Genomic DNA, 19931 nt, shown 5'->3' on the forward strand with positions numbered 1-19931 from the left:
TTATGAATACTAAACGATACTGCCGGTCAAAATTAAATAATAGAATCGAATAAAGTAGACTTAAAATCAAAAATTAAACAATCTATGGTCCCATAATCGCATGTGGTAAGGTGGCTATTTTTTCGGATCTGATGCATCGATTAATATTTACAGTTTAATCGGCTCAATGATTGATTTTTAAGTAGTTTAGAAGTTCACTTAGCAAAACTAACCGTCCTTCGATCCAATCTTCACGTAGCTATAGAGTTCAAAAAGTGATGAAGTGGAACTTGCTATTGAAAAGACCATAAGTATCTCATCAATTGTATTTGTTTATTTAGGATCGGACTTGAAACATTACATGTGAACCGAATATTTCTGTTGATTAAACAGAATTTTAAGTATACACTGTAATATATTATTTGGTATAGTTTTTCATTGGCCAAGAAAACAGTTATCCACATGTGATATAGTTCACTTCGACAGGCACACAATTGACGACAAGAAGTAAAAATCTCACATTTTATTTCATTGAATTTTAATAAACAAATTTCATATTTCATACTCCAAATCACAGGATAAATTCAATATATATAGAAACCAAAACAATTCATTGATATACTCAAATTTCAAAATAAAAATTTCATACATAAGACAACAAGTCCAAGACCAAACCCTAGTCCAACTTTCTTCTCCCCGGAACCTGACTTTTCCGATGGCGAGGCTGCCGCCTTTTTAGTGGTGTCATCCGAAACCTCACTGGATGGAGATTTTTTAGGGGCAGGAGCAATCGGCGAGAGCTTGTGCTCTCCGAACATCTCACCTGGCAATAAAACCATGTCGACTACATAAACTGCGAGAGGACGTTGTTGCCTCAAGGCATTGCTGATACGTGTCTCCACATAACCAGTTGAGACATTGATTTGATTTGTTTGACCGGTGATGTTAAGCCCGTAAACACCGTTGTCTCGGCCAGAAGCTTGAGTCCTAACCGGGTTACTTACTGAGAGGAGATCATCCATACTGTAAAATTTGGGGCTGACGTGGTATAGAATGAGTTTAACTTGTTCGTCTGAGCTTAACTTGTTTAGAGTTCCGGGTTTAAGGTTTTGGAAAGCATTGTCTGTTGGTGCGAACACTGTCATACCTTCAGATGAACTATTGAGTTGAATGTTCACTTGGCTACCGATTTGAGTGATGTTTAGAAGATGGATGAAAGTAGAGAATTGTCCGCCTTTTTCAAGGATCGCCGTGAGGTTGATAGGACCAGCAGGACCTGGAGCGGGGGCTGCCGGCTGAGCCGTTGCCTTGGTTGAGAGAAGTACGACGGCGATGAGGAGGAGAGGAGCCAGAGCTAGACGAGTGATGGCCATTATTGGTTTGTTTAGTTGATGTGTGAAGCGATTAAGAAAATGAGATCGGAAGGTAATGGTTTATATCGTAGTTAAGTGTTTGAAACTGATGAGTTGTATCTTTGTTGGAATGAGATGGCCAAGTCAATACAAATCGTTTGTAGACAAAATAATGTCTATTATTAACATATACTATATATGTATGAATTCATATATATATATAGATATTTGGCAAAATGATACATTTTTCAAACGAATAAAATACATTCACGATTTATAATTAGAAAAACCATTTTTATCACTGTTTATCTATTTTCTCAGTCTTTTTTTATCTTTAAGCAATCTTTTTAATTACATTTATGCCATTGTCTCTTTTTCTCTTCATTTCTTATTTTTTTTCAAATAATTGTTAATGTAATTTTTTTAGAAAACTTTTTAAATACAAAAAAATCTATATTTTTTTTTTTAAAATTTGATATAAAATTTGATATAAATTTTGTTTTATTATTTTTAAATATTATATATATATATATATATATATATATATATCTTTTGTATTCCTACACATTATTAAGAGTACAGATGTGTGTACATTATTAAGAGTACAGATGTAATTTTTACAAAATCATTACAATACAAACATTTGTACAGACATCTAGAACCCAAAAAATTAAACAAATTACATTTGTACACTTAATAATATGTACAGACATATGTACTATTAATAATATGTACACATATCTGTACTTTTAATAATGTGTACAGACATCTGTATACTTAATAAAATGTACGGGATATAAAATTTGTAAAACATATTTAATATTTTCAAATAAAATCATCAAACAAACTGCATATCAAATTACAAATAAAAAAACATAGATTTTTATCTATCTTTAAAATTTTTAAAAATAAATTTTAAGTAGCCAACATTTTTGTTTTAGATTGTTGGGACCAAAAAGGAAGAATTAAAAAAACAAATCAAAATCAAACCAACTTCTTCTCTCTCCTATTTCTCCGCTTTCTTTCTCTCATTCTTTCCTCTTTTTTTCCTAAAACTATTGATTAGGACTTTTTAGTAATGCTCTTCTCTCCTCTGGTTCCACTCAAAATTCTATCTCTACCACCATTTATTTTACAATATATTCTTTTCTTTATTATAAATAGTGTATGTATGTTGTTGACTATTAAGTTTTAAAAACGTACTAAGCTAACAAACCCATATATATATATATTAACCGTTAAGATCCGGTTTGTAACAATAGAGAAGAATATTATAATAGAATAAGAGGTTGGTGGATCCGTCGGTAGAGCCCACGTCACATGCATGTAATGAGATCGAGGGTCGATAATTTGAATTTACATACAGTTTTGAATAGAAGATAATGTTCGACAACACAACTTAAGGTGGACAATAATCGATAGATGAATGAAAAGGAGAAAAAAAATGAAAAATCCTTAGACGTAAAATCTTCTACATAGTAGGTCCTAAGAAGTAGTAGTAGTAAGTCAGAACCTTTTTGAAGAAAATATCATCTTCAGAGTATACATAATATGATACAGTCTGTACATACGTACATACATTTTAAGCATATAGATGCGTAGACATGTAGCATGCATCATATGTATCATGTATGTATCAATGTATGTACTATGTAGAATAATATTTGTGGGTGTTCTGTAAAACGAACAAAATGAGTGGACAAGCTGATTAAGTGACAGCTGGGAAACACAAGTTGGCATGTGGGAGAGTGGAAGACCCATAAGTTTTATATTGCCTCATCAGTATCAGTAGAGAATAAAACTAATTAACTGGTTGATTACCAAAAATATTATCTATCCCTTACCCACACTTATATACATCATGCATTCAACATATAAAATGTTAAAACAAGATAGTGTAAGAATTTATAAAAATATGATAATGTAAAATACAAATAAATTTATATAATTTGTTCTAAAATTCTTAAATTCATGTTGTCTCTAAGGAACGGCACGCAGTTGGAGAACAGACAAGTATAAAAAAAAGTCCACCCAGAGTTGTATGGGCCTAATATTGGGCTTAGACATTGGTCTGTAGATGACTTTCAATGGGCTAACTTCTAAATTAGGCGCACACATGTTCGGTAATCGGAATCTAGATAATTAAGGCCTAATCATTAAAAAATCAATACACGAAGCATAAGTTTAGAAATATGTTCCCTGCTTAAGTTTTTTCTTACAAAGCACAAGAAGACAAAACAGATTAGAAAGATGGATCCAAGTGTAGTCATCTGAGCAGCATGCAGCCACATACTCGTCACGCCCGTTCGTCGCGTCCGCCACTTCATCACGTGGTTCTCAGGTGATTATTACTACTCTCGAGTCTTCACTTTGAATGTTCTTTTCTTACAAATAAAACTCTTTTGTCGTTTTGTTTCCTCGTTGTCAGTTTTTCAATATATACAATTGTATTTGATGCTGATGTAGACATGTAGTGATGTGTAAGAACATGCACTTTAAAGAGCCATGCAAACTGAAATGTGTCTACTCCCTCCATTATACAAGTTCAACTAGTTCTTAATTATATAATTTTCATTCGTGATAATTTTCAAAATTCAAATTATTTGTTCGACGCATTTAATCCCTCCAAAAATTAAAACGAGAATACACATTACTTCATACAAAAATTATTAAATTAATATGATGTAGTCTTCCATAAAAAGTTTAATCAAACCCTTCTTTTACCAACCTCATTGATTTTGTCCTATAATTATTAAAAAGTTTTTTTAACAAACCTACCATCTTACAAAATCTTTATTTTTCTTTGTACCACATTTGTTAATTCTTTTTATCTAATATGACAACCTCAAATGAAAAAGATGAAAATATCCTTTGTTTAATATAGAAATATATGATATATATTTTATTCTTCATGCTTATCTATCTCTCACATACATTCTTTCCGTCTGGTTTCTCTCTTTTTTTTTTTCTTTTTTCTTAAGAATGTTTACATTCACTCTATTATCTTTTAGATTTACAAGCTTAATTAATTAAAATTTTTCATAATTTATCTTTTTAATTACATTCGTCTCTAGATTTTATATTCTATAAAATTCATTTATAGACAATTCGAAACTTATTTTTTGGACGTCATCCACTTAAATCTTTTAATCTTTTGAACTATGATTCTTTTACTTATAAGTGTGAACATTTTAGTTTTACTAATACTTATGGACAAGTTATTTAAATTATGTTGGCAGACAAAAATTTAAAACAAAAGAAATTTCGTAAATTTGATGGACACTAATTATTGTCCATCACATTTGTTTATTTTTTGATCCACAAAAAAATATAAAAATAATTAATAATTAATATTTTATTATTGGTCTCACATTATAAAGACAATTTTGTCTCTTTAAATCTATCACTTGCAGGGATAATTTCGTTTTTTATATGTGATAAAAGTTGATTTATGATAGTTTTGAAAAAATGTTTTCACATGTGGTAGTTTAAAAAAGTTTTTTTAGGAAATGTGGTAGTTTCGACTAAATTTCCATTATTAATTTAAAGAATAGAACTTATAGAATATTTTTAGAAGAACCCTACACAACAAGTCTCCTATAAATAATACCTAAACTCCAAAACCCACAAAGTACAAGTAAAGTAATAAAGAGAAAGTAAAATGGGTCGAACCTCATCTATTGTCTCTTTCTCTTTGACACTATTGATCCTCTTCCATGGCTACACAGCTCAACAATGGCCCAATGAGTGCCAGCTCGATCAACTTAATGCGCTCGAACCGTCTCAAGTAATCCAGAGCGAGGGTGGTCGCATCGAGGTCTGGGATCACCATGCACCTCAGCTCCGTTGCTCCGGTTTCGCATTTGAGCGTTTCGTCATTGAGCCTCAGGGTCTTTACTTGCCCACTTTCATGAACGCCGGCAAACTTACGTTTGTTGTTCACGGTGCGTTACTATTATATAGTATTATATATATCCACTTTTTTTTTCCCACGTTAGTTTTGTAAAAAAGTAATGTGGTTATGATATATAAGAGAGATATACTTCACTAATCGAATGAGCAATTACTTGAACACTCGTAATAGGAACGGGTCTAATGGGAAGAGTGATTCCGGGATGCGCCGAGACATTCATTGAATCACCGGTGTTTGGAGAAAGTCAAGGCCAGGGTCAGAGTCAAGGGTTCCGTGACATGCACCAGAAAGTAGAGCACCTACGGTGCGGTGACACCATTGCGACACCATCTGGTGTGGCTCAATGGCTCTACAACAACGGAAATGAGCCTCTCATTCTTGTTGCAGCTGCCGATCTCGCCAACAACCAGAACCAGCTTGACCGCAACCTTAGAGTAAGTCCAATCACCAAGAAAATAAATTTCTTAATTTGTTTTTCAACATTTTTGTTTGTTTGATTAATTGAAAGAGATTACTTAACGACTTAGCACTAAAATTTGTTTGGTTATGTTTCGATTAATCTTTATATATCTCAAACTAAGTAGCTTTCAGTTATAGTATTCACTTTAAGAAAATAATTATTAATTCTTTAACTAATTTTATGAACTTTACATGAAATTTAATTTGGTGAAATTTCTTTTGGGTTAATTAGATTTACATCTTTACCCTTTAAATCTCCCCACTAAAAGTTCACAAATTTTTTTTTGATGTTTACAGCCAGTCTTGATAGCCGGAAACAACCCACAAGGGCAGGAATGGCTACAAGGCCGACAGCAGCAGAAACAAAACAACATCTTTACTGGTTTCGCACCTGAGATCTTGGCTCAAGCGTTCAAGATCAATGTTGAGACGGCTCAGCAGCTCCAGAGCCACCAAGATAACCGTGGCAACATTGTCAAGGTCAAAGGTCCTTTCGGCGTCATTAGGCCACCCTTGAGACGCGGCCAAGGCGGCCAGCAACCACAGGAAAAAGCTAACGGTTTAGAGGAGACTTTGTGCACAATGCGATGTACCGAAAACCTCGATGACCCGTCGGATGCTGACGTGTACAAGCCATCACTCGGATACATTAGCACACTTAACAGCTACAATCTTCCTATCCTCAGGCTTCTCCGCCTTAGCGCTCTTCGTGGCTCCATCCGTAACGTAAGCTCCAAAAAGCTTTAGCTTAATTTAATGCTGACATATGAAATATTTGATTTGCCAAGATAAACTATTACTCCTCCGATTTGGAATTTTAAAAACTTGAAATAATCTAAATCGTTTTGATCAGTATGTATATATATATCTTACAATTTTTAATCGTTTCAGTTAAATAACATATTTTGCATTTTATAATGTCACTGAAAATCACAAAAACTACTTTCTTTTTTTGTTTTTGTCTATGTGCGCGTGAATGCAGAATGCTATGGTGCTACCCCAGTGGAACGTAAACGCAAACTCGGCACTTTACGTAACAAACGGGAAGGCTCATATACAAATGGTGAACGATAATGGAGACAGAGTGTTCGACCAAGAGATCTCAAACGGACAGTTGCTTGTCGTGCCACAAGGCTTCTCGGTCATGAAACGTGCGACAAGCGAACAATTCCAGTGGATCGAATTCAAGACAAACGAAAACGCACAAGTCAACTCACTCGCGGGTCGTACCTCAGTCATGACAGGTTTGCCACTTGAGGTTATAACCAATGGGTTTCAGATCTCTCCCCAAGATGCTAAACGGGTTAAGTTTAGCACGATGGAGACCACATTGACTCACAGCAGTGGTCCGATGAGCTATGGAAGGCCTAGGGTTTGAGGCTTGATGAGCTCGTGGTGGAATAGCGTTTGAATCTACAGTTCGGTTTGTAATAATAAGAATAATAATGTAGAAAAGAAAGTTCAAACGCTTAAGGGCACGGTTTTGTTTCGAGTTTTTATTAGGACACTAGTGTAGAACAACGAACGTCGTATAGAAGCGATCGTTGACTCCGTACATGTAACTCGTTACTGAATAAATTCTGAAGTCTTCGCTTTTAATTAACTTTTTGGATAACACTATATCTTGCCATCTTGGTAATTTCAGAATGCTATTTAGCGATTTCAAAGGAGTATTAAAACAATACTGAGGTTTTAGATTTATATTATAAATCTCTGTCATTAATCGACTATTTAATACTTGCGATATTTAACAACTTAAACTCCATTATAATTTGGATATTACAGTACACCATATGCATTTCGAGGAAATTAATTTTAAATTATACACTTCCACATGTGTATATATATGCATCTACTAATATTGATAGTGTTATACTCTTTTTATTCACGAACAAAAAATTATATGTAGACTGATGAAAACCTGAAACGCACATGATGGCTCGTGTGTGGATTTAAAACGCATGCATGATTTTAGCAGTATTACTGCCAACAAAGAACAATTACGCACTAATAACCGGAATATCATTAACCACTATTTATCTAGCTAATGACAAGTTCACAGTAGTCGAACCCCAAAAATTATGATTTAAGAATTAATGTTTGTTAAATTTAAAACGTTTATTTTATAAGGAAATACTATATAGCATCAATCTTATTAAATTATGTCATTATATTAACATTCATACCACAAAAGGTACACAGTTTATTGTCATTTTCGTTCTTTATACAATACATAGAATGATTAAATGTACAACATGGGGACATTTGGCATACATGGCAAGATGATGTGTTAGAATACAGACTGTGCCATTGCTATCACAATGTGTCAATCTTGAGTATCCGTATACTTTAACCTCAAATTTACTGACAATTTTTTTTTTTTGTCCATTTATTGACTAATTTATGAACATAATATATTTAATTATATACAGTCATAAGATATCTTGAACGTTTCTCAGAACAAATTATTAGCAATCCAGATGGACAGAAGTAAATAGACCTTATAAGTTAGTCCATTGATTTACCAAAATTCACGTCGAAAGTTAATTTAATAATGCACCTACAAAGTAAATGATGGTAATAAAGCAGTTTAAATCTACATTTTTTTAGAAAATACACATATTCATTTGTATGTAACCAGGGTATAACACTAACCACCTCCTTTAAATACCATTTACCCTTACCACTCTCTGACCCCCTAAATTTTTTATACGAAAGAAAAACAAAAAATGCATAAGCTTTTGTTTTCTCTTCTCACCGTCGTCTCACTCTCACTTCTCCTCTTCTTCCATGGCGGCGAGGCACGTCAGCAAGAGACGCCGTTTCCAAACGCATGCCATTTTAGCCAAATCAACAGCCTCGCTCCAGCCCAGGCAACCAAGTTTGAAGCCGGTCAGATGGAAGTATGGGACCACATGAGCCCAGAGCTCCAATGCGCCGGTGTGACAGTGGTTCGCATCACCCTTCAGTCCAATTCCATTTTTTTGCCAGCTTTCTTTAGCCCACCTGCTCTCGCTTACGTTGTCCAAGGTAAGGAAATAAATACATCTATGTACCAAAATATTTGTTTTATTCCTCCTTTTTTTTATACTTTCTATAATAGTGAATTCTTATAATGTAGCACTTAAACTTTTTGTACAAAAATTTTCAAAAATTATATCTTGTTTTCTATCTAACTTTGATGATAAATTCTTTTAATTTTAACTAAAAACTCGCAAACTTATAGAAAAATCTCAAAATGTGGAATTAATTTTGTTTTTTTTTTGTTTGCAGGAGAAGGAGTGATAGGAACGATTGCTTCTGGTTGTCCTGAGACTTATGAAGATATTGAAGCATCAGGAAGAGGAGGAGGAGGAGGCGACCGGCAACGACGTTTTGAGGACATGCACCAGAAGTTGGAGAACTTCAGGCGAGGAGATGTGTTTGCTTTGCTTGCGGGAGTTTCACAGTGGTGGTACAATAGTGGAGATTCCGATGTTGTCATTGTCATCGTTCTTGATGTTACCAACAGAGAAAACCAGCTTGACCAAGTCCCTAGGGTAATTGTCAAATTCAAGAAGAATACCAAATTTATATTGCATGCAGACTTTATTAATTATGGCTAGCACAATATGAATAAAGAGTGATTGACTAAGCAGGGATTTATATGTAACACATTATGCATGTAATTATGTTGTGAATAATCGTTCATATGTAGATGTTCCAACTAGCCGGGAGCAGAACACAGGAAGAAGAGCAACAACAACCATTAAACTGGCCATCAGGCAACAATGCTTTTAGCGGTTTCGACGCAAACATAATCGCGGAAGCATTCAAAATCGACATCGAGACAGCTAAGCAGCTTCAGAACCAGCAAGACAACAGAGGAAACATAGTCCGAGCAAACGGTCCGCTCCATTTCGTCATCCCACAGCCACGACAGTGGCAGCAAGATGGCATAGCTAATGGCATCGAAGAGACTTATTGCACGGCTAGGCTTCATGAGAATATTGAAGATCCAGAACGGTCCGACCTTTTTAGCACACGAGCCGGAAGAATGAGCACTCTCAACAGCCTCAATCTCCCCGTTCTACGTCAAGTCAGACTTAACGCCGTTAGAGGTTATCTATACAGCGTAAGTATCAATTTTAGAAATCGGGCAAAACGACTATATTCTTTCTGTTGCATATAATGAATTTTCGTGGATATAGGGAGGAATGGTGTTGCCACAGTGGACCGCAAACGCGCACACGGTGTTATATGTCACAGGCGGTCAAGCCAAGATACAAGTGGTGGACGACAATGGTCAGTCAGTGTTCAATGAGCAAGTGGGACAAGGTCAACTACTTGTGATTCCACAGGGCTTTGCGGTTGTGAAAACCGCTGGTGAAACGGGTTTTGAGTGGATATCGTTCAAGACCAACGACAACGCTTACATTAACACGCTCAGCGGGCAAACATCGTATTTGAGAGCAGTCCCCTTGGATGTGGTCAAAGCCTCGTATGGAGTGACCGAGGAAGAAGCAAAAAGGATCAAGTTCAGCCAGCAAGAGGCAATGTTGGCTATGACACCAAGCTCTTCCTCTTAAGCTTACGCTTTTGCTTTTGCTTCTTATTACGATCGATGTTATTTAGTTTTTTCCAGTCAATGAAATAAATAAATATGTGACTAGTAATAACCAACTTTCATAAAGCTTCAATGGCAATAATTTAAGTTTGATAGAAAGACAATTATAGAATGTTAAAAGTTTCTTATTGTTAAACTAATCAACCTATTCATGATTAGGTTTTATGATTACGTTGATTAGAGAGTGTATTATAATTATAAAATTTAAAAGGATAATGGTAAGAAAGTTAAATAATTAAAAAAAGGAAAAAAATAAAGAGGTTCCGGTCTGGTCTCGTAAGAAAGCTTTCAAAGTCCGCAACGATCACACACGTCTTTCTCCGAAACTCGTCAGAGAGAGAGGCTCTGAGATTTGGCAGATTTCGATGTCGTTCGAGGAAGAAGAGGAGGAAGAGTCATTCGAGCACACACTCCTCGTGGTGCGAGAGGTTTCCGTTTACAAGATCCCGCCGCGAACCACATCCGGCGGATACAAGTGCGGCGAGTGGCTTCAATCCGATAAGATCTGGTCCGGTAGGCTCCGCGTCGTATCGTGCAAGGATCGATGCGAGATCCGTCTCGAGGATTCGAATTCCGGCGATCTGTTCGCTGCCTGTTTCGTGGATCCTGGACGGAGGGAGAACTCCGTCGAGCCGTCCCTCGATTCGTCTAGGTATTTCGTTCTCAGGATCGATGACGGGAGAGGGAAGTATGCGTTTATCGGGCTAGGGTTCGCTGAGAGGAACGAAGCGTTTGATTTCAATGTGGCGTTATCGGATCATGAAAAGTACGTTAGGAGGGAGAAAGAGAAGGAGACCGGAGAGACGAGTGAGAGCGATAATCATATCGATATACATCCCGCCGTTAATCACAGATTGAAGGTAAACTCATCTGTTCCGTAAGCTTAAGGGATTAATTAAGATAAGAAGAGATCAGTGCGTTATCTATCTGATTGAAGCTATCAGATCTATGTAGAATTGATTGATTCAATGTATAACTATCTTTCTCATTGCAAAGATCTTATTGGTGTCCCTGATTTATGAACCCCAATGTGATTGGAGTTCTTGCTCATTATAATTAAGATTTTTGTTTAAGCCGTTCCTACTTCCTAGTAGAAGAGAGTGATCTTTTGGTTTTGTTTATCTTAGTAATGCTAAATTCTATCTTACCATTTGGTTGTTGTGTGTTTAAAAGGAAGGTGAAACCATAAGAATCAACGTGAAACCCAAACCAACAACAAATGGCACTGGGATGCTCTCAGCTGCTCTTTCAGGAACCGGGAAGCCAAAACCACTAGCACTTGCGCCACCTCCCAAAGCTGCTGGAGTAACCAGGTCTCCTTTACCGCCACCACCAAACGATCCCGTCGCGTCAAGGATTGCATCTGATGGCTGCAAAGATTCTATTGATAATACAAGACGCAGGAACGAGCCTCTATCTGATCTAACTCAGCTTAAGGTAATAAAAAAAACTTGTCTTCTTAATAGCATTTATATTTTTTTTTTCGTTAGTTACTCTCAATTATTCTTGGTATGGTAATACTCTCTGCAGAAGAATCTTCCTTCAACGGCGGGATCAGGATCGACCAAGTCAACAGGAGCTGCATCAGGTTGGGCAGCTTTCTGATCAATGGAGTGTAAAATTTTAAGTTGGTTGGTGGACAAGTCCGTCCGGCTTCATCTTCTTGTGACTTGAGAGCATGAGACAATGGTGAAAAGCCAACAGTCTTTTTGATGTATGTTACTGGTAAGTTTGATGTTGTGTTTCTTTGTAATCCCATACTCCCTCTGTTTTATTTTTCTTTCTTCCTTCCCTTACAATCATCTTTGTTACATTATCAAATTATCACTAATCATTATCATCTGGGCCACTGAGATATTAATATATTAAAAGAGGATTTTTCATAAGTTCTTCTTTGTTTCTACGTACTTATAATTTCCTAAACTGAAGAAAACTAAATGCTGAAATCTATTTGCAATTTGCATGATAAAGCAAATGGACAAGAAAGATAGTACAAAAACAAAAATATACAGCAACACCTTTTATAGTCATTCAGAATATGCCGTCGTATTTGGTTGATATTGCGTGATGACTAGAATACTGATGTGGCGGTGGCGACGTGGAAAGAGAAAAAAGTCGTAATGACGTGGCAAAAATATATTGGTATTACGTGGATTGAACGTTGAACGAAACATATTTAGAAGGACCGCATAATTTGACCAAAAGTGAACAACGTCGGTCCGTCCACCAACTACTGAAAAAAAATGGCGGAGGAGAAAGATGCGACGGCGAGTGGCGATGACGCCATTATAGTTAGCGGTATGCAGTTTGCATACGAAGTTGAGGATCCTATATTCTTCGACTTCAACCTCGATCTCCCAGCTGGCTCTCGCTGCCTTCTCGTTGGTGCCAATGGATCTGGTAAAGACATCCTTCTTCTTCTGATTTAATTCAGAGTTTTCAACTTTGAAATTGGCCCTCTGCCTCTGCAATTTACTATTTTATTGGGGCTTCTTTCCTTCTTAGGTCGGTTTTTTTTTTTGATAGTCGTCGTAGAATTTAGTTTACCCTTTTTTTGAATCATAAAAGTTAAGATGTGTATGTGATCATATGCCTACGATTAGCTTGAGGAAATTGCAATAGGTGCTACTTCAAGCTATTAAAATTGTGGGTTTTGATTTGGTTCTTCTGGAACACTAAGGCTTTTTGTTCCTTTGGAACTCTTTGGTTCAGGCAAGACAACCTTATTGAAGATTTTGGCTGGAAAACATATGGTGGGAGGAAAAAACGTTGTACAAGTTCTTAGCCGCTCGGCTTTCCATGATACTCAACTTGTTTGCAGTGGTGACTTGTCGTACCTTGGAGGATCATGGAGTAAAACCGTTGGTTCAGCTGTGAGTTGTCTTCCCTACTGTTCTCTCTGCTTCCATTTCTTCTCATGCTTTTTTGTGAGATCTTTCAGGAATTTGATTGCTTAGGGAGTAACATTATCTAGCTGAGTTTGCTTACTTTCTTGATTCTGCTAATTTTCAGGGCGAGGTTCCTCTTCAAGGAGACTTTTCAGCAGAGCATATGATATTTGGAGGTAATATTCGCTTCCCTATAGCAATGATATCTGTAATTTGGTTTTTTTTTTTTTTTCTCTTTTATTTACCACCTTTTTCAGGCTTAGACTGAAGGAGATTTTCGTTTTGTTGTCCTACTAGTTGAAGGGATTGATCCTGTAAGAAGAGAAAAATTGATCGATCTTCTTGATATTAATCTTCAATGGCGTATGCATAAGGTTTCTGATGGGCAGAAACGGCGAGTACAGATATGCATGGGTCTTTTACATCCATTCAAGGTAAAAAGAACATTGTTTCAGAGAGGCTGGCTGGTTACTCTGCATCCTCTAAAATTTCACTTGGTCCTAGTTAGTTATGTTCTCATCTGGCTTTAATAAAAGAGAATCTTGTTTTCTACTTTTTTTCATCATTGCTGACCCTGATTTTAAAAACTTCTTATTAATTATCTCATTTGATCGCAGGTATTATTACTCGATGAGGTCACTGTGGACCTTGACGTCGTTGCAAGGATGGATTTGTTGAAATTCTTCGTAGAAGAATGTGATCAGGTATTATTCTGTTTACCTCTTTAATATCTCTTATGTTCCTACGATTGCGTGCACCCTTCTATCGGTTAGTAACTGGAATATTATGCTTAATTATACAAGGACAAGCCTTCCATATTGGTTGCTGCTAAGTGATGTTACCTATGATTACTATTAGCCTATCAGGTCTTAGCATGTCTATGATCTGTGTTAGTGCCAAAACTGGGAAAGTTACTAGTACCATGCAGTTTCAAATGCAAATATAAAAGAAGAGAACTTGTACCGGTTTTTATAGTTTCACTTCTTGAGTTCTAGAGCACTTGTTAGTTGGGAAGATTACTGCTCACACTTTAACCAAAAGAAGCCAAATGAACAAGGTTTTATAGCATTCAGACGAGTAGATGCAGTTTAATAATGCTCTCTTGAGTTTGTTATTGTGCATTAGCCAGTGGTTTGGTTAGTACATGATCTTTGACTTGTTTATATAATAACACTATTGGTCAACTCAGAGAGGAGCTACGATTGTATATGCAACTCACATATTCGACGGGCTAGAGACATGGGCGACACATTTGGCCTATATTCAGGACGGTGAGCTAAATGGTTTATCGAAAATGGCAGATATTGAGGAGCTGAAAAGTGCACCCAACCTCCTCTCCGTGGTAGAATCTTGGCTCCGGTCTGAAATCAAAGTCGTGAAGAAGAAGAAAAAGCCGGTGGCAGCATGGAAACCGTCTCCACTCGATAACTCTCCTTTCAGGTCATCAAGACACATGGCTTATTACCGATGATTGGTAATTCACATATGAACAAGGACACTTGGGAACAGATGACATTTTGTGTTTGTCTAGCTGCTGCAATATACTCTTGTGCTCGTTAAAGAATATATATGTATGCGTACGTATTGTTTTGACACCAATTGCTGTCTTTTTTGTTGTATTTGAAATTTTTGTATCAATAATAACAGCCAAAGGAAAATGTAATTTCTTTTAAATTTTAAAACTTTATTTTATAAAACGATGTCGGTTTCTAAAATAACAGATTATATATAATTAAAAAAAAACCCTTGAAGAAAAAATAGAAAATAAATGTGAGTGAAAGACGAAATTATCCCTGAAACCTGTTAAATCTAAACCCTTTGTTTGCCTTGGAGAGGAGATCCCATTCATCGGGGTTGAGAAGTTTATACCGCCTTCGCCACCGTCGCTCAGTCGCCGAAAAATCACCCCCGTAACTACCGCCACTGGTTTCAGATCTTCTTCAGCAGCTAGGTTTGCAATTACTCTTCTCCTTCCGCTGTTAATTGGTTCAATCGTTTTTGCTTAGGTTTATTTTTCTTACTGCTCGTGAGTGTATGAGCTTTTCCTTAGTTTTCAAATCGTAGAGGTCTGGATTAGTTGTCGGGGGGAAATTGAATACCGCAATGAGTGTTCCTGCTTTCTGCTAATTCTCTATGCATCAGTTTCGTTATCTAGAAAACGTTTAGCCTTTGATTTCGCAGTTGTTATCATCCAAAATTGGTTAATTAGGTTTTGTATTTTTTTTTTTTTAATTTGAATTCATGAGGAATTGTCTTCGATAGATGTGGAACTGATAAATTTCATCTTGGACAGAGATATGGGTTCTCATGGTAAGAGTAAGAGAGATAGGCGTGGAAAGCAGAAGAAGCGGAGAGATGAATCCGATTCTGGGTCTGAGTCTGAGTCTTACACTTCTGACTCAGATGGTTCTGATAATTTGTCGCCTCCCAGGAGTTCCAGGAGGAGTAAAGGCAGCAGCAGTCGTCGGACCCGACGCCGTAGCAGATCGAGTGATGAATCCACTGACAGTGATGATGGACGGAAGAGTAAAAAGAGATCTTCATCTAAGGCTTACTCGGAGGATAAAATCAAGGATTATATGTCCAAAAAGGCCCAGAGGAAGGTAATTGTTTTGTTTTCTGTTACGTTGTTTGTGTTCTTTGTTTTGTTGTTTAACACCTTGAATCTGTTGGAGTTGGTTGCTAACTTTATGCTACTTGTTATATTCGTTGTAGGCATTACGTGTAGCTAAGAAACTGAAGACTCAGTCAGTGTCGGGGTACTCCAATGATTCAAACCCGTTTGGGGATTCGAATCTCACTGAGACGTAAGTGAATCACTACTGAGAAAATGGTTGTATGGTTATTGTTTTTGACTTTTGCTGGTATAATTTTAGGAATAGGCTGTCAGATCTAGTTTTAACCAGAGAAATAAATATCATAGGGCACGACTTTCTTTTTTTCTACTTGTACAAATTTTATAAGTTGGTAGCTAAAGTGGCTTAATATGAATGTTTGGAATCAATTTATTCGGATTACACTTGTGAATAAACTGGTTTTTAAGATTCTGCATTCTCATGCATGAAATTCTATTGATATCAGGTTTGTGTGGCGGAAGAAGATTGAAAAAGATGTTCACCGAGGAGTACCTCTGGAAGAATTTTCTGCTAAAGCTGAGAAGAGAAGAACCAGGGAAAGGATGGTATGTACAATAAGCGTTACTGATTATATTAGAAAGACAGGAATTTTTCATTTCCTGGATTCCCTCAACTATTTGCTATTTTTTTCTGGTGGAATGAGTTTTCTGGTTTATGTCTTAAGCACTTCTGTTCAATGCGCAGACCGAGGTTGAAAAAGTTAAGAAGAGGAGAGAAGAGAGAGCAGTGGAGAAAGCTCGACATGAGGAAGAAATGGTAAATTCTGTTTCATGTTAAAAATAAACAGAGCCCTAACTTTTTTCACAAAATTGTTTGGTACAGAGGGATGGATATGATTAGATTTCATATTACCCTATCATCTCTCCAATTTGGTTCATACTGTATATCTACTGACTTAAACTTGTTTTATTATCTGCAGGCATTATTAGCTAGAGAACGTGCTCGAGCTGAGTTCCATGATTGGGAGAAGAAAGAGGAAGAGGTATAACTTCATGTCTTTGTTTTTGCAATAAATTCCTCTTTTAGATTTGTTTGGTGTATGGTGCTTGATATATCTCCTTCATGTACAGTTCCATTTCGATCAAAGCAAGGTGAGGTCAGAGATCAGATTACGTGAAGGTCGACTGAAGCCGATCGACGTCCTCTGCAAGCACTTGGATGGTTCAGATGATTTGGATATCGAGCTTAGTGAACCCTACATAATTTTCAAGGTATTTATTAAGATTATGTTGAATGGTTTAAAGTTATGGAGCTTTTTCACTTAAGTCTATACTTTGTCGGGCCTAGTTTTTCAGTCTTTGGGATCAGTTGTATTAAGACAGTAGTTGAGAGGCAAGAAGCTTGATATAAGATAGATTATCCTGCGAGTCTACCGGAAAATCGTTATGTATAGGAATTTGGCTGAATTTCTAGCTCAGTATTAAAAGAACGAGAACCAGAATGTGAGCTTTTAAGATGGAGAGTCGAGATCTCTCGTTAAACAAAGTCTCTGATTGTGTAGTTGTTCTCTTTTAGTGAACAAAGAAGAGTTTGCTGGTTTGATTTATTCAGTGTTGTGATTATCATAATTTTGACGTATTCTTTCCTGACGTGTGTGATTTAGGGACTCACTGTTAAAGATATGGAAGAGCTGCGCGATGATATCAAGATGTATCTGGATTTGGATCGGGCAACTCCAACACGCGTACAGTATTGGGAGGTATTTTCTACTATTCAGTCTCATTTATTTCATTTGGGTGATGCATGCATTCATGTATGGAATTTCGCAATCAGGAAAATATATATTCTGTAGACCCCCTTGTTGTCTATTTTTTCTCGGTTGGAAATATGAATGCTTAATATGATTATATTTTTAGGCACTTATTGTGGTATGCGATTGGGAGTTAGCTGAAGCTCGTAAAAGGGATGCCCTTGATCGAGCTAGAGTTCGAGGGGAGGAACCTCCAGCAGAATTGCTTGCTCAAGAGAGGGGACTACACGCTGGTGTTGAAGCTGATGTGAAAAAACTTCTCGATGGAAAGACCCACGCGGAGCTTTTAGAACTGCAAATGGACATCGAATCGCAGCTGCGTTCTGGGTCAGCGAAAGTAGTAGAGTATTGGGAAGCGGTTCTTAAACGCCTCGAAATATACAAGGCAAAGGTATTTGTTTGTTCATGATTGTGAGATATTGGATTTTGAAAACAGAAGATTTTTTTTTTGCATACTCACCGATTATCTTGATGTTCAACAGGCTTGCTTGAAGGAAATACACGCTGAGATGCTGAGGAGACATTTACATCGCCTCGAGCAACTTTCAGAGGGTGAAGAAGATGTAGAAGTTAATAATGGCTTAACACGTGTGGTGGAAGAAAATGAGGAAGAGATAAAAGATAGTAATCTTTCAGATGCTGAAGAAGCATTTTCTCCAGAGCCTATTGCGGAAGAAGAAGAAGCTGATGAGGCAGCAGAAGCAGCTGGTTCGTTTTCGCCAGAGCTCATGCACGGTGATGATCGTGAAGAAGCAATCGATCCCGAGGAAGACAAGAAGCTACTGGTACTCTTTATCAGTTCCTACAGTTTACTTTTGCCCATGAATTCGTTGATGCTTTTACTGACCTATAGTATTATTGCGGCTATAACAGGAAATGAAACGGATGGTTGTGTTGGAGAAACAGAAGAAGCGGCTTAAAGAAGCTATGGCCTCAAAGCCAGCACCTGTAGAAGATAACTTGGAGCTTAAAGCAATGAAAGTAATGGGAGCAATGGAGGATGGTGATGCCATATTTGGCTCTAATGCTGAAGTGAACCTCGATTCTGAGGTACGTACCCCTATCGCTATTTATCTCCTCTCTACCCATAAATTTTGAACTTCTAGAACTTTAAAGCCAATTTCTCTATCTTCTAGGTATACTGGTGGCATGACAAGTATCGGCCAAGAAAACCTAAGTATTTCAATCGGGTTCACACGGGTTATGAATGGAATAAGTATAACCAGACGCACTATGATCACGATAACCCGCCTCCAAAAATCGTTCAAGGGTACAAGTTTAACATCTTCTACCCGGATTTAGTAGACAAGATCAAGGCTCCCATATACACTATCGAAAAAGATGGTACAAGCGCTGAAACTTGTATGATCCGGTTCCATGCTGGTCCGCCATATGAAGACATTGTAAGTACTCAGAACCATTACCGCAGGTTTCCATCATCGACTCTCGTACTATATCAGTGCTCAACTTTTTGTTGTTTCTTTTCAGGCGTTCCGGATTGTGAATAAAGAATGGGAGTATTCTCACAAGAAAGGTTTCAAATGCACGTTCGAGCGTGGTATTCTGCATTTGTACTTCAACTTCAAACGACATCGGTACAGACGATAAACTAATCGGAGTTTGGTCGGAGAGGACGAAACTGGCAGTTGTGAAACGTTGGCTAGTGTTTTATTAAGCCTTGTTTGTAAGATAATTGCAATACATAGAGCAATAGTTTTGATTGGATATCTATCAAGTTAAGACAAACTGTATTTGGATATTATCGTTGAAGCTGATAATCAAACAAGAGCCGAATAGAACGTCAACTTCAATTATGTTATGATTACTAACAAAACGTGATGTTGATTACTGGAACAAATCTACAATTGGTGATTGCCTAAGTGCCCTTTTTGGTGAATTTAGTTTATGTGGTAAAGTTGGTGTAGGACATGAATTGCGTGTGTTTTGGTTGGGGACGAGACGACGAATAGAGAGAGTTTTTATGTCTTGGAAGTTGCTTAGGTTGAGATCTCAACATCAAAATGCTTATAAAAAGATTCTGTTGGTAACTTAAGTAGTGGAGTAGAAGATATTATTTATTCTGACTTTTTCATTTCTTTTTCATCATCTTTTGATGTCTCCTTTTCTCCAAACTCCCCTCACTACAAGACAAAAGCCTTTTTATGTCACTACAAAATTCGATTTCTTCTGACAATCTTAATATCTAAATATTAGTATATTTATTTATCTCCATCTAAACGTGGTAATATATCTGTAATACGGTCAAACTGTTAATGAAACTTTTTTTTAGTTTTGATTAAAGGACCGGATTATATATGGATTCACGAATTTGTTTGGAAAGTGTTTTT

General features: G+C 36.8%; 6 protein-coding genes across 6 annotated transcripts; 5 read left to right on the plus strand and 1 right to left on the minus strand.

Annotated features, from left to right (window-relative positions):
• Positions 1 to 487: 487 nt before the first annotated feature.
• Positions 488 to 1553, minus strand: LOC104761303 (fasciclin-like arabinogalactan protein 9). The gene has a single exon (XM_010484376.3). The coding sequence runs from the start codon at positions 1350 to 1352 to the stop codon at positions 609 to 611; it is 744 nt and encodes a 247-aa protein (XP_010482678.3). The 5' UTR covers positions 1353 to 1553; the 3' UTR covers positions 488 to 608.
• Positions 1554 to 4733: 3180 nt separating this feature from the next.
• Positions 4734 to 7302, plus strand: LOC104761312 (12S seed storage protein CRB). Its single transcript, XM_087507785.1, has 4 exons — positions 4734 to 5275; positions 5416 to 5678; positions 6001 to 6429; positions 6686 to 7302. Exons 1-4 carry the CDS (start codon positions 4993 to 4995, stop codon positions 7079 to 7081), a joined length of 1371 nt encoding a protein of 456 aa, XP_087363911.1. The 5' UTR covers positions 4734 to 4992; the 3' UTR covers positions 7082 to 7302.
• Positions 7303 to 8086: 784 nt separating this feature from the next.
• On the plus strand, positions 8087 to 10408 carry LOC104761322 (12S seed storage protein CRD-like). Its single transcript, XM_010484397.3, has 4 exons — positions 8087 to 8733; positions 8977 to 9242; positions 9401 to 9817; positions 9894 to 10408. The coding sequence occupies exons 1-4, from the start codon at positions 8433 to 8435 to the stop codon at positions 10269 to 10271; spliced, it is 1362 nt and encodes a 453-aa protein (XP_010482699.1). The 5' UTR covers positions 8087 to 8432; the 3' UTR covers positions 10272 to 10408.
• Positions 10409 to 10479: 71 nt separating this feature from the next.
• Positions 10480 to 12195, plus strand: LOC104761352 (uncharacterized protein At1g03900). The gene is made up of 3 exons (XM_010484428.3): positions 10480 to 11169; positions 11483 to 11746; positions 11840 to 12195. The coding sequence occupies exons 1-3, from the start codon at positions 10675 to 10677 to the stop codon at positions 11912 to 11914; spliced, it is 834 nt and encodes a 277-aa protein (XP_010482730.1). The 5' UTR covers positions 10480 to 10674; the 3' UTR covers positions 11915 to 12195.
• On the plus strand, positions 11911 to 14894 carry LOC104761331 (ABC transporter I family member 19). Its single transcript, XM_010484409.3, has 6 exons — positions 11911 to 12709; positions 13022 to 13182; positions 13322 to 13373; positions 13495 to 13631; positions 13815 to 13901; positions 14387 to 14894. The coding sequence occupies exons 1-6, from the start codon at positions 12553 to 12555 to the stop codon at positions 14666 to 14668; spliced, it is 876 nt and encodes a 291-aa protein (XP_010482711.1). The 5' UTR covers positions 11911 to 12552; the 3' UTR covers positions 14669 to 14894.
• An 85-nt stretch (positions 14895 to 14979) lies between these two features.
• On the plus strand, positions 14980 to 19397 carry LOC104761360 (splicing factor Cactin). The gene is made up of 13 exons (XM_087507786.1): positions 14980 to 15148; positions 15491 to 15800; positions 15913 to 16004; positions 16279 to 16378; positions 16518 to 16589; positions 16753 to 16815; positions 16904 to 17044; positions 17437 to 17532; positions 17690 to 17974; positions 18066 to 18368; positions 18457 to 18633; positions 18720 to 18986; positions 19072 to 19397. The coding sequence occupies exons 2-13, from the start codon at positions 15495 to 15497 to the stop codon at positions 19189 to 19191; spliced, it is 2022 nt and encodes a 673-aa protein (XP_087363912.1). The 5' UTR covers positions 14980 to 15148; positions 15491 to 15494; the 3' UTR covers positions 19192 to 19397.
• The last annotated feature ends 534 nt before the right edge of the window (positions 19398 to 19931 follow it).

The sequence above is a fragment of the Camelina sativa genome, chromosome 3, assembly GCF_030686135.1.
Source record: "Camelina sativa cultivar CO46 ecotype springtype chromosome 3, ASM3068613v1".
Lineage (NCBI taxonomy): Eukaryota > Viridiplantae > Streptophyta > Magnoliopsida > Brassicales > Brassicaceae > Camelina > Camelina sativa.

Bases quoted from the DNA above. Each gene is read 5' to 3' on its own strand.
- LOC104761303 (XM_010484376.3), bottom strand. From the start codon at position 1,352: ATGGCCATCACTCGTCTAGCTCTGGCTCCTCTCCTCCTCATCGCCGTC.
- LOC104761312 (XM_087507785.1), top strand. From the start codon at position 4,993: ATGGGTCGAACCTCATCTATTGTCTCTTTCTCTTTGACACTATTGATC. The intron at 5,276-5,415 runs GTGCGTTACTAT...CACTCGTAATAG, and splicing joins ACTTACGTTTGTTGTTCACG to GAACGGGTCTAATGGGAAGA. The intron at 6,430-6,685 runs GTAAGCTCCAAA...GCGTGAATGCAG, and splicing joins TTCGTGGCTCCATCCGTAAC to AATGCTATGGTGCTACCCCA.
- LOC104761322 (XM_010484397.3), top strand. From the start codon at position 8,433: ATGCATAAGCTTTTGTTTTCTCTTCTCACCGTCGTCTCACTCTCACTT. The intron at 8,734-8,976 runs GTAAGGAAATAA...TTTTGTTTGCAG, and splicing joins TCTCGCTTACGTTGTCCAAG to GAGAAGGAGTGATAGGAACG. The intron at 9,818-9,893 runs GTAAGTATCAAT...TCGTGGATATAG, and splicing joins TTAGAGGTTATCTATACAGC to GGAGGAATGGTGTTGCCACA.
- LOC104761352 (XM_010484428.3), top strand. From the start codon at position 10,675: ATGTCGTTCGAGGAAGAAGAGGAGGAAGAGTCATTCGAGCACACACTC. The intron at 11,170-11,482 runs GTAAACTCATCT...TGTGTTTAAAAG, and splicing joins CCGTTAATCACAGATTGAAG to GAAGGTGAAACCATAAGAAT. The intron at 11,747-11,839 runs GTAATAAAAAAA...TACTCTCTGCAG, and splicing joins CTGATCTAACTCAGCTTAAG to AAGAATCTTCCTTCAACGGC.
- LOC104761331 (XM_010484409.3), top strand. From the start codon at position 12,553: ATGGCGGAGGAGAAAGATGCGACGGCGAGTGGCGATGACGCCATTATA. The intron at 12,710-13,021 runs GTAAAGACATCC...TCTTTGGTTCAG, and splicing joins CGTTGGTGCCAATGGATCTG to GCAAGACAACCTTATTGAAG. The intron at 13,632-13,814 runs GTAAAAAGAACA...ATTTGATCGCAG, and splicing joins GTCTTTTACATCCATTCAAG to GTATTATTACTCGATGAGGT.
- LOC104761360 (XM_087507786.1), top strand. From the start codon at position 15,495: ATGGGTTCTCATGGTAAGAGTAAGAGAGATAGGCGTGGAAAGCAGAAG. The intron at 15,801-15,912 runs GTAATTGTTTTG...TATTCGTTGTAG, and splicing joins CCAAAAAGGCCCAGAGGAAG to GCATTACGTGTAGCTAAGAA. The intron at 16,816-16,903 runs GTATAACTTCAT...CTTCATGTACAG, and splicing joins GGGAGAAGAAAGAGGAAGAG to TTCCATTTCGATCAAAGCAA.